General features: G+C 39.5%; 1 protein-coding gene and 1 long non-coding RNA gene across 15 annotated transcripts in view; one reads left to right on the top strand and one right to left on the bottom strand.

The window, feature by feature from the left end:
* The window catches only part of FREM1 (FRAS1 related extracellular matrix 1), a 145,451-nt gene that overhangs the window by 101,429 nt on the left and 31,749 nt on the right, over positions 1-12,273 (top strand). For 5 of the 14 annotated variants that reach the window (XR_011431767.1, XM_070249083.1, XM_014735482.3 and 2 more), the window contains 3 exons: positions 3,529-3,943; positions 9,253-9,454; positions 10,190-10,334. Coding sequence is in view for 8 of the 14 variants with exons in the window: in XM_070249083.1 (XP_070105184.1) it covers positions 3,529-3,943; positions 9,253-9,454; positions 10,190-10,334 (762 nt within the window). In the remaining 6 variants the exon portion in view is untranslated. Of the gene's footprint in view, positions 1-3,475; positions 3,944-9,252; positions 9,455-10,189; positions 10,335-12,273 lie in introns of those variants that run through there. The other 9 variants (XR_011431765.1, XR_011431769.1, XM_023627380.2 and 6 more) reach the window with 4 other exon arrangements.
* Positions 10,448-11,304, bottom strand: LOC138920499 (uncharacterized). Its single transcript, XR_011431775.1, has 2 exons — positions 11,025-11,304; positions 10,448-10,782 (listed from the first exon to the last, which is right to left on the bottom strand). It is a non-coding gene; the product is annotated as an uncharacterized lncRNA (long non-coding RNA).

Here is a 12,273-nt window from a genome sequence, read left to right as displayed (position 1 = left end):
ACTGGAGAATCTATTTGGAGGGTTGCTTTGTGGGGGAGGGGGAGCATTTGTAAGATCATCTGGTCAACCTTTGCGGACGTGAACAGCACTGACCTTGGTGCACTTGTTCTGCTAGGCTTATTTTGACTGGGAAGCCAACCATGACCATTCACCCTGTCTCTCTCTCTCTGATAATGTTTCTCTGCCTGTGAGTAGTTTGCATGGTTACCTGTGAAAGTGGAATGATGTGTTTGATCCAGTCATGTTTAAAAATTGCATCCTTTTCGCCACTGGCTTATTAGCTTTTGGTCAGTGCAGACAGCTGCTTCGGTGTCCCAGCTGGGAACAGTGGCCTCAGTAAACATATTTCTTCCTCTTATATAGTCCCTGGCCTGCTCGCCCTCATTCCCATCTGTCTGATGGCAGGCTGCCGATTTCCAACGTGGTCAGATCCCCATCATCAGGCAGGGAGGGGTTTGAGAAGGACAGCCTGGATCATGAGACAACTTCAGCGTCCTCACACAGGTCACACATGCATATAAATGCGGCCATCCTGAGACTGAGCTTTGAGGACCTGGTCAGACATTTTCAGAATTCAGTCTCCAGAGGGGAAAGTGGGAATCAGATACACAAGATGGCCGCCTCTGGTTGAGCCCCGACCGTCACTGGAGCTCTCACTGAACCTCCTTGTTCCTGATCCCCATCGCTGCCCTTCTTTCCCCTTCCTTCTCTGCTCATATTTGACATGCTTTTAACGGGGCATGATGTCTTTAATTCCACAATTAATGCTAATACTAAAATATTTGTCCTTTGGCTTAAATTTGTGCTAAACTATAAATGGTCAATTTAAAACTCTCCACGAGAGCACATTTTGGTTTAGTGATCTGGCAGGGAGTAGAGAGCCACTTTATTTGTGAAAGAGGGTAAAATGGAACTCATGAAATGTGTATCTGGAGGGATTAAGTAAAAAATGGAGAAATTGGAGGCAGTGAGGGAACACCTCACCTTCCCCTTGTTATATCATGGGTCTGATGATAGGCACCAGAGAGGAAACATGAAAAGGAACAGGAAAACAATGGAATAAAGGCACAATTCCAGGCAAAGCTTTCCCTGAGAAATAGACCATGATTTTTGCACCTACAAATGCATATCACTTGACCTTTGAAATTGTCAAGGTGACTAGTAAATAAAAAGTTGGAAGAACGTACAGATATATTTCTGGGTATGCTTCTTTTTAAAAAAAAAAAAAATGACTAATTTTGCAAAGACTGCATGAGCCAACAGTGAAATTGCCCTATTGCTTAGAAAATAGCAAAAGTTCAGCTTTACAAAATGAAAACTGTTTTGTTTTAAGGAAACTATGTAATGTTGCTCAATCTACAATTCTAAAGTTAATTCAATGTCCTTATTCAAACTGTAAAAATAATGCTGCAGAAAATAACCAGGTTATAGTCTTTACAAGTTGAGGTATGTGAAATGTCAAAAATTTGTTTTATTTGTAATATTTCACTTTAGTACTTTTAACTTTTTGAACATAGATTCCTTTTACTATGCATCACATCATATTTTCCTTGTAGGCAGTCTTATCAATTAGATACTTAGAAAGCTCAGAAATTATACCTTAGCCTTCAAAGCAAAATCTGTACTTAGCCAAACTCATCTCCCTTTACTTTGGTCTGGCTGCTCTTTTCCCAGAGTCCTTTGCCTCAGGCTGGCTGATCATCTCCTTGTACTCACACAACCTGGTGTCAGGTTTATGTTCAAAAGCAAAGTATCAACCTTCAAACTCTGAAGGATAAGATGTATTTTGCAAAGGATAAAGAACTAGTTAGTCAAATTGTCAGATTAGTAAAATAAATATAAACGCCATATCTTCTCTACTTAAAAAAAAAGAGCCTAGAAGGAAATTCTTGTATAATTTAATGTTATATTCCACTAAAACATTTTTAGAGATTTTTACATCCGTGGAATATAAGAGTATATCTCTTCTCCATGAATATTTCAAGCTACCGCCATACATGGGGAAAAACTAATAGACACAACGCCATGATAATTGTGATGTACATTTCTTTGATCTACAGTGAATTTGTCAATTTCATTTGATGGTAGTGATTTACTAACTTTTAGAATTTTAATAGTGCATTTTGTTTGCTTAATCTCATTATACTCTCAATTCTCTTTGGAATAAAAATTACACATTGAAATGTTCTAAAAGTCATTTAAACTATTATTATTATTTTTTTGAGGATGATTAGCCCTGAGCTAACGTCTGCTGCTAATCCTCCTCTTTTTGCTGAGGAAGACTGGCCCTGAGCTAACATCCATGACCATCTTCCTCTACTTTATATGTGGGACGCCTACCACAGCATGGCTTGCCAAGCGGTACCATGTCTGCACCCGGGATCCGAACCGGTGAACCCCGGGCTGCCAAAGTGGAACATGCAAACTTAACTGCTCCACCACCGGGCCTGCCCCTAAACTGGTTTTATTTGGAGATTGGCAGTGGTGGGTGGAATGTGATTCAGTGATCAATATAATCAGAAGCAATTACGGTAGCACAAACCCATGATTGTGAGAGATTCTGCTTACCTTGAATTTGCATCATTTCAGTTTTCTCTTTACAGTTCTGCAGTGGTGCCCAGGCACCACAACTCTTTGTTGGTGGATTGCTAAACCAGCATTTATTTTAAAAAACTACAAGAGCAGGATGTGTGGGGTCAAAAGATCTGGGTTCTAGTCCAGCTCTCTCTCCTACCTGCTATATGATCTCCCGCCACGTTTCTGACCCTTTTTGCTCTAATTTTCTTTAAGGCAGGGAAGTAATCCATGTCTAGTGTAACTCCTACATATCTTGTAAGGGGAAATATAGAAGCATAAGAAAAATGTAAGGGATTAGAGCATCACATGATATTTTAGAGTCGATGGTTCTCGGTGACCATCTGGTCCATCTTTCGCTTTACAGAAGAGTGAAAATGAGGCCCAGAAAAGGAGATATGTTATGGACTACTACAAGGCTCAGTATTGTGATCTGGTCTTAGGAAATTTATCGTGAAAATACATAAATAGAGTGAATTGACCAAACTGAGCCCTTGGTTTGGCCCCCAATGATCAGTCTTCAATGTTTAGCTTATTAAATGCCCACCAAAAAAATACAATTGCAAAATTATAAATATATCTAAATTAAGTATAGTCTTCAAACTCATGTCATGGGTCTAATTGGATGTGAAATTCCAATTTAGGGCAAGGAACTATGCTAAGCACTGACAAGCCTGATAAATACCACTGGCAGAATTCGCCTGCTCCATCACATGAGTCTACCATCAATGTGGTTGAGAGAGCACTTTTGGGTGCTTACTGGTCAATTTGTGTATTACCTAGTGACTTGTTTCACAGATAGAATTGCGTTCTCCTGAAAGATCTACCCTTGAGTTTTCATTTGAGTCTCAACACGACATGTCCTTTAGTAAAGGTGTGTCTTGTTATCATTTCATTTCAGTAGATGGTGACACAAGAATCCATGCTGAAGGCTGCCTTGCCTCTCTTTGCCAGATTCACAGTCAGCAATGGGCTGCAGACCAAGCCCGGGGTGTTTGAGATCACACTGGAGACTGTGGACAGAGCCTTACCCGTGGTGACCAGGAACAAGGGGTTGAGACTGGCCGAAGGGGCCACAGGTCTTCTTTCCCCTCACCTCCTTCAGCTGACCGACCCTGACACTCCAGCGCAGAACCTCACCTTCCTTTTGGCCCAGCTCCCGCAACATGGCCAGCTCTACCTATGGGGGACAGTGCTGCTTCAACACAATTTCACTCAGCAGGATGTGGACAGCGGGAATGTGGCCTACAGGCACTTGGGAGGGGACTCTCAGATTGACCGCTTTACGTTTGTGGCCACAGATGGGACAAACCAAGGCTTCATGGTGGATGGGAGAGTGTGGCAAGAACCTGTTTCATTCACTATCCAGGCAAGTATGACAAATACACAGTTCGTTGCCAGGCATGTGCAGAAAACAACAAGGAGAACTATTTCCTTATTTCCCTCCCTCTTTCATTCAAATAGGTATGCTATGTCTACAGCATGCCAGGCACGAAGCAAGGCGCCAGGCATATTGATATGAACAAAACAGATGTGGTCCCTGCATATGGGCTAATGACTGACCGTAGGAGTCAGTGGTAGTACAGAAGGGAACAAAACCAGGGGCTTGGGTGTCAGGCACACCTGGGCCATTTCTGCTTTGCCATCTATTAGCTGTGTGACCTTGGAAGAGTTCTTTAACTCCTCTGATTCTAGTTTTCTTTCTTTGAAAAACATACCTTATAGCACTGCAGTGAGAATTAAATAATCTTCGGTACTCAAGACACTGGCATATTAGTTATTCAATATCTTATAACTACAATAAAATATCTAACTATACTCTGTTATACTATCTAACTCTATTGCTATTATGATGATGCTTATTGGTCCATGTCATCTACTGGCATTTTAATAATTTTCAATTAAATGTATGAATACTTACAAGGCAGCATCAATATTGTACATGTAATAATGATGAGGAAAATAATTGTAGCAGCTACAATTTTTAGAGTGTTAACTGTAGTTCAGACCCACTTTACATAAATCTCATTTAATTCTGATGAAAATCCTATGAGGTAGGTTTTATGATCTCCATTTTATAGATGTTCAGAAGCTCAGAAGTTCAATAATTTTTTCAAGCACATGTAAAGACCTCACATCTTTCCGATCCCAAATTCTGTGTCCTTTCTATGGCACCACACTGCCACATTTGTGTTGACTATTACGATGATTCTTGGAGGGCAAAATGTGTTTTTCTTTTTTTAGTCAAAACACATCAAGTATGTTCTGGCTCTCAAAGCCTTGAATCCACTCTCCTTGGAAATAATTCACCCTGTTCTACATGCTTCCCCCAAACGCAGAAAAGATATAAATCTGTCTCTTATTTCAAGATATGTTCTGATTATGTAAAATAATCATAATTTTCCCTTGCTGTTTAGTCTCTGTATCAGTCAGGGTTCTCCAGAGAGACAGAACCAATAGGACTTATTTAAATATGTGTATACAGTCATGCATCACTTAGCGACGAGGATATGTTCTGAGAATGTGTCATTGGGTGATTTTGTCAGTGTGTAAACATCGTGAAGTGTACTTACACAAACCTAGATGGTACAGCCTACTACACACCTAGGCTATAGGGTACTAATTTGATGGGACCATCATTGTATATGCGGTCCATTACTGACTGAAACCTGGTTATGCGGCACATGTGTGTATATATATATATGTGTGTGTGTGTGTGTATGTGTGTACACATATATATGTGTGTGTGTGTATATACACAGAGAGGGGGGCGGGTTTATTGTTTAGGAATTGGCTCACACAATTGTGGGATCTGACATGTCCAAAGTCTGCAGGGAAGGCCGGCAGGTTATAAATTCCAGCAGGAGTTGATGTTACAGTCTTGAGTCCAATAACAGTCTGGAGGCAAAATTCCTTCCTCTTCGAGGAACCTGTCTTTTCTCTTAAGGCCTTCAACTGACTAGATAAGGCCCACCCACGTTATGGAGGAGAATCTGCTTTACTCAATGTCTACTGACTTAAATGTTAATCACATCTTAAAAATGTCTTCACGGCAACATCTGGCCTGATGTTTGACCAAACAACTGGGCATCGCAACCCTGCTAAGTTGACATATAAAATTAACCATTACAGTCTCTTTCTAAGGTAGGATCTGAGTAGAAAAGTGGGGAGTCATGATACGTAGAGTGGGTCCCGGATGAATCTTTGACACTAGGGAGGTCCAGAAAATGTAATGAAATTATGATGCACTGGGAGTAGAGAGAAGGTGTTGATGTCATTGGCACAGTATGAAAGAAGTACTTTGTACATAGTAAACATTATTGTGTTTTCATTTTGTTATTATATGTTTTCATTGTTATTAGCCCCATCCCACTCTTCAGTCTACTAATTTTTTTTCTTGACTCCTGACTCCCCATACTAGGTAGAGAAATGTCATTGTACTGTCCAAGCAGGGGTGATTTTCTGGGTCATTTTCCTTGCAAATTTGTAGGAGTTATCAATTCTAAGCACAGGCATAAGAGTTCCTTCCCACACTTCCGCGCAGAGAGGGGAAAGAGGGTAGAGTTTAGAGAAAGTATCAGAACTTAAATCAGGTCTGTCTCAACACCAATCCTCAACTTAAAGAGCTTGGTTGTAGTATGAGAGTTATCCCTTGGAAGTTGTAGAATTTACTGATAGGAAAATGTTGATTACAGGTGTAAAGGTTCACAAGGCTTTCCTTGCCCCCCCCACAAAAAAAATCATTGTGTGTAAAAACCTGACAAAGAAAGCCTTAAACTTTCTCCCCCAAATTCCCTGGTCTCTCTGAGCAGAGAGGTCAAGCAGTTTAGGAAGTGACTAACCCCCGCCAGCCGTGCAGGAAAGATGAGCCCTTTAGTCTCTTGCCTACAGGAGCTTTTTCTGGCAAGACAATATGATGTGGACCACCACTGAGTGATGGATTGCTCCAAGTAAGTCTCCCAAGCATGGGTGCACTGCTCTTCTTGTCTCGATCTGGGTAACGAAGGGCAAAGATACTAGACTGAACAAGCTAAAACACAGGTGCCTGCCACTGATACCAGCAGGCACTAATTCAACATTCATTTCGTAGGAAATTATGTCTGTCTGACCAACATACTGCAATCTTGCTGCAATGATTCTTGTAATCTTCCTTAAAAGGGGACGGGGCTGGAAGTGAGGCAGAAAGGACCAGCATCACAGCTTTCTGTGTTTTAGGTGTGTCTGAGATGATTTTCAATAAATCCAACACAAGTTATCCGAAGGATATAGCCTTCCTTTTTAAAAAAAATTTTGTACTCCAATATTTCAAAATGCTTCCAGTATACTGAGTCAGAAGAACGGCTTTTGAAGAAGCTGGAAGTTTAGCAAGACTAGGAGACATTTTAGCACAAGTGTGACCGATGACACAGAGGGGACCACATAACCAGAGTTTAAATATTAACGTTTTTTTTAAAACAAATGATCACAACAGGCATTTGTTCCTTTTGTAACACTTTTGTTTTTAGGGAAAATACAACGTAAAAAAAATCCAGCTACACTCATCTATTGATCAACTTTGAGGATTTCTTACATGGCTTGGAGTATTTTTATCTTTCCTCTCCTGCCATTCACCATCCCTCCTACTGGCCACCGTGGCTGGCCATGGTTGTCATTGGTGGCTTCCTTCCATTCTTTTATTCTGTGCAATAACAAACTGGGATGATATTGTATGTACTATCATGTAGATTGCCTGTCTCCACTCTTCATTATGTTATGGAAGTTTCCTCCGGTCGTTAGATCTTCCTTGAAAACCTAACTTTTAAAGGCTTCATTGTTCTCAGTCTCAGGTAGAGACGGTTTATAAATCCCTTCTTGGACTTCTCTGTTTTATGGAATTTTTTGTTAATTGCTACTATAAATTATATTTTAGTGAACATCCATATATATATGTTTATCTGCACATCTAATTATTTCTATAGGATATACTCCAAAAAGTGAACGTTTTGGATCAAAGTATACGCATGTTTTTAATATATGTATATGCCAATTTCCGCTCCAGAAAATTCTCACTAATTTGCACTCCTAGCAGCAAAATATAAAAATGTCTGCTTCTCCAAACATTAGCCAACATGATTTATGATTATTTTTGTTAATAAAAAAGAACTTTGCCAACTTGAGAGGAAAAAAGTATTTGGTTGTTGCAGAATTCCATGTAGAAATACACAAGGGCTGGCCCCGTGGCTGAGTGATTAAGTTCGTGTGTTCCACTTCAGCGGCCCAGGTTTTCACTGGTTCGGATCCTGGGCGTTGACCTAGCACCACTTGTCAGGCCGTGCTGAAGTGGTGTCCCACATAGCAGAGCCAGAAGGACCTACAACTAGAATATGCAGCTGTGTACTGGGGAACTTTGGGGGGGAAAAAGAAAAGGAAGATTGGCAACAGATGTCAGCTCAGATGCCAATCTTTGTAAAAAAAGCAAAAGAAAGAAATACACAAGGGAGGAGTGGTAATTTTCCCCCACCCCAAGAGAAATGAACAGCTTTGTGCAAATACTTCCAGAATTTTGTCTATGTCTGTATGAACATGTATATGTATTTGTTTTTAACAAAAATGGCAGTATAGTCATCTCCTCTTATGCAACTTGCTGTTTCTTTCTTTTTTTTTTTTAACCAGTTAACACTAAGTTGTGGATATTTTTCATTATTGGTTCATCCTACGTCTTATTCTTTTTAATAGGTGCATAGTAGTTTATTATATCATCATATACAAAAAATACATATGGTCTTATCATTGACACTAATTCTTTGCTAGGGTGAACTAAGATTTACAGTAGTATCCTTTTTGGGTAAATGAAGTTAAGAATGAAGTCTTAGGAGTGAGAGGAATGAAGGCGGTGCTCTTGTACCTGTTTTTAATGTAAGTGGTGAATTCTGTTATTCATCCAGACCTGCTCCATCCCTACCCTATAACAGTCGTTTGCAAGATGGACCTGAATGAAGCCCTTGGTAGCTGAACCTGGGCTCCTCCTGTCACTCATGAGAAATTGACGACTTGCCATCATCACAGTCCACCTGGTTGGTTACCAGTTCTCATCCTCAATGAAACAAATACACACATATCTGTATAATCACTTTTCACTTTTTTCTTACTGAAGTATTTTTGTTTTTATTCAACATTTTTGCCATTTGAACAAAGACATGCCGAGAAAATGTTCTATGTATTTAAAAACTCTTACAAGTCTGTTTCTGTAAGTCAACGAACACTGGAAAGACGGGGAAATCCTTCTGTGGAGCTAACCTTAAGTTTGCAATACAATTCTTGGGTCAGTTTTAATATATTAATTCAACAAATATTCCTTGAGCTTATTCTGGTGCAGGCACTGTGCCAGGTGCAGGGAATAGATGGGGAAAAAGACATGGTGTCAGCCCTCAAGGAGCTATGTCCTAATGAAGAGTCAGACAATGGGCTCCTAAATAAAGCTGGGTCAAAGTTACAATGGAAAGTTGGCCTCTGTTCCAGGCACTGTGATATTTGCTGAGGTTATTCTTAACAAGACGGTCTTTAGCAGAAATTAACAAATGAGGAAGATAAGGAAGGTGAAATTTGGGAGCATTTGTCATTGTCCAACCATTAAGACCCTTGGTCACATGGGGATGAGAAGGCTTTGTGTGACATTGTATGTAATTATCAATGATCCAGGTGGACCAGTTGGACAAAACAGCCCCGCACATCACACACTTGCATTCCCCTTCTCAAGTGGGGCTCCTGAAAAACGGCTGTTATGGGATTTACATCACTTCCCACGTGTTGAAGGCATCGGATCCTGACACCGAGGACAATCAGATCATCTTTAAGATTTTACGAGGCCCCCAACATGGACATCTGGAGAACACAACAACAGGTACTGCCTTCCTTAATCCTTGTAATTACTCATTTTAAAATATCCAGTGGCTGGCAATGCTAGAGAGTAATTTAATTAAGTGCAGCCCCATTTGGTAAACACTCCCCAGGGCTTACTGGTAGATGCCGTTTATAAATCAATATTGGTGCTAAAGAGGGTTTGAAGATGAGCTTTCCTAAATTCATCTTGAGTGGGAGAACCAAATACTGATACACAGATGTTTATTGTTTACAACTTCTTTTCAACAGCCAGATTGTAATATATTCAGAGGAACACACATGTCAGAACCAGATTCATATTTGTGACTCATTTTTTTCTATCGTGAATTCTAAATGATGTCAGTTCATTTTAAAAAATTCTGGTTTTATCTTTTGGTATATTAGTTTTTCTGGATTGTGTATTATTTCTGCTTTACAAAGACAGTGATAAAAATATATCACTAAACAGGATGGCACAGAATTATCGATTTTATTACTGTATCTTCCTATTCTTTCTTCCTCTATTTTTATATTTTCTTTAAAACACAATACTTCTGAGACAAAGTAATTTTAAAGCCTAATTTAAGTTCATTGAATTCGAGTTTTAAGATAGTTGCAATAATGTTAATTTCTTTAAAAAATACACTTGGGCTGTTTTTAAAGCTGTGTTTAAAATGAAATAGCCATATAATTTTTTCATCTCTTATTTAATATTTTGTTTGGTTAATCATGAAATTCATTTATTTCTTTTCTGTAGGTGAATTTATCCAAGAGAAATTTAGCCAAAAGGACTTAAACAGTAAGACCATTCTTTACATCCTAAACCCATCTTTGGAAATAAATTCAGATGTCATGGAATTTCAAATCATGGACCCCACCGGGAACTCTGCCACTCCTCAAATGTAAATTATTATGCTTGTTCAATTGTCTTGCATATGATGTCCAGAATGTATCTGATTAGGAAAGTGAAATATTCTTTTTCAAACAGAATCTAAGAGGACAAAATGACAGACCATTTCAGAAGCTCATGGAATTTATTTTGGAGAGGGATTTTTCTGTTACTGCTTGGTAATGTGAAAGCCAGTAGCTTTACAGAGTATGGAAACATGAAAAAGTTAAGTTGTATCGTGCTAGGCCATTCATTTTGTGCATGTCAATGCATACGCTTCCACACACACACAGGTTTCTGTTTTGACAGTTTGTAGCATCCGGGCCTGAGCTTGCAGGCTCATGTACAAATCGTGCAGCAAGAGGTCACTGTAGGACTGTTAGAAACCATCATCTTCGAAAATCTCTGGAGCCGGGACGAAGGAGGGGGTCAGAAGGGTTAGCAAAACATCTTCTCTTTCCCTTACAAAAAACAAAGGAAACAAAACGATTACTTGTGACTGCCTTTAGAAGTTAATAAACCTATCATGGGTGAGATGAAAACAGTGTAAGGAGGAAAATAGACTTGGGGAGGTATTAAGTGGCACTTAGAAGTTGTATAAAGTGTATGACCCTCAGAATAACGAGATTAACAGACCACAGTAATTTCACTCACTGGGTTCCTAATCTAGGCTTTTCTTGAAAGTAGACCTTGAATAACTTACCAGCTATCAGATGGTCACAGAAAGGTTCGCATAGTTCAGTTCTCGTGCTGTGTTTTTTCTTTCCTTTTAAATTTGATATCTTTCCCTGTCAACTCAAAGAAAAGTTGTTCATTTATCCTAGTTTTCATATTCACCATATCCTAGTCAGACTACACACCATAAGTGAGTGCAGCCCCTTGATGAGCCTTTTATGACAGAATATGGACAAAGGAAGAAAACCAGAGAAATCCTCTGCACTCTTCCTTCTTGCTTTTTCTTTCCGATCCTCCAGTGTAGTCCCAAGACTCACCAGCAGAGGTCTCTGTAGTTATTGTTAGAAAAACTGGCGTCTTTCTCAACAAAATGCATTCCTGAGGCCCCACCTCCACCGTCCTCATAAAGTGTAATACCTGCCCAGGTATGGCACAGATTTTTATTGAGGGGCTGCTATATGCCAGGTACAGAGTACTAGAAGCTGGGAAGTAGATGTGAGCAAGGGAGACCTGGCCTGTGACGTTAAAATATAACCATGGGATTATAAAACTAAAATGAATAACCACCATCCATTAAACTCCTCTTGCTGAAGAGAAATGATTCTTCGGAATTACAGTCTCTATAGAAAATATATTAACTTGTAATTCAGACAAACATCGTTCAATTCTCAAGAAATTTAAAAAAAAATATCCTGCTCCGAAAACATGTTGGTTTTACTTGCTTTTTAATAGTTCAATTAAAAAACATGAGAATATTGATCAGACTTGCTCCTGGCCTAATGCTGTCTGCTAGTCCTCCACATGTCAACACAGCCTAGCCGATAGAGAATTTTTTTTCTCAGCGATGGTACCAGATTGATTTTGCTTCATTTACATGCCCTTCTCATTCCTTGTCCTTACCAAGGACGTTGCTTTTGAAGAGGATTTATGTTTTTAAATAATCCTCAAATTCCTTGGAGAATCACAGAATTTATAACCTTAATTGAGGCTGTTTTAAATAGTGTCCAGCTTCTGTTGGATATCAGTTTTCAAGTATCTATGCTGAAGGTGTATCTTATTCAGCTTGAAATGATCGGAACCAATGGAACAAAATGATGCAAAATATGCCTACCAAGGGTTAGTCCAAAAATAATTTTTTTCTTGAGGAAGATTAGCCCTGAGCTAACATCTGCTGCCAATCCTCCTCTTTTTTGCCGAGGAAGACTGGCCCTGAGCTAACATCCATGCCCATTTTCCTCTGCTTTACATGTGGAACGCCTGCCACAGCATGGCTTGAT

This window comes from Equus caballus, chromosome 23 (genome assembly GCF_041296265.1).
Source record: "Equus caballus isolate H_3958 breed thoroughbred chromosome 23, TB-T2T, whole genome shotgun sequence".
In the NCBI taxonomy this organism is placed as follows: domain Eukaryota; kingdom Metazoa; phylum Chordata; class Mammalia; order Perissodactyla; family Equidae; genus Equus; species Equus caballus.
Note: the sequence above shows the minus strand (reverse complement) of the source record. Positions and strands in the feature narration are given on the sequence as shown.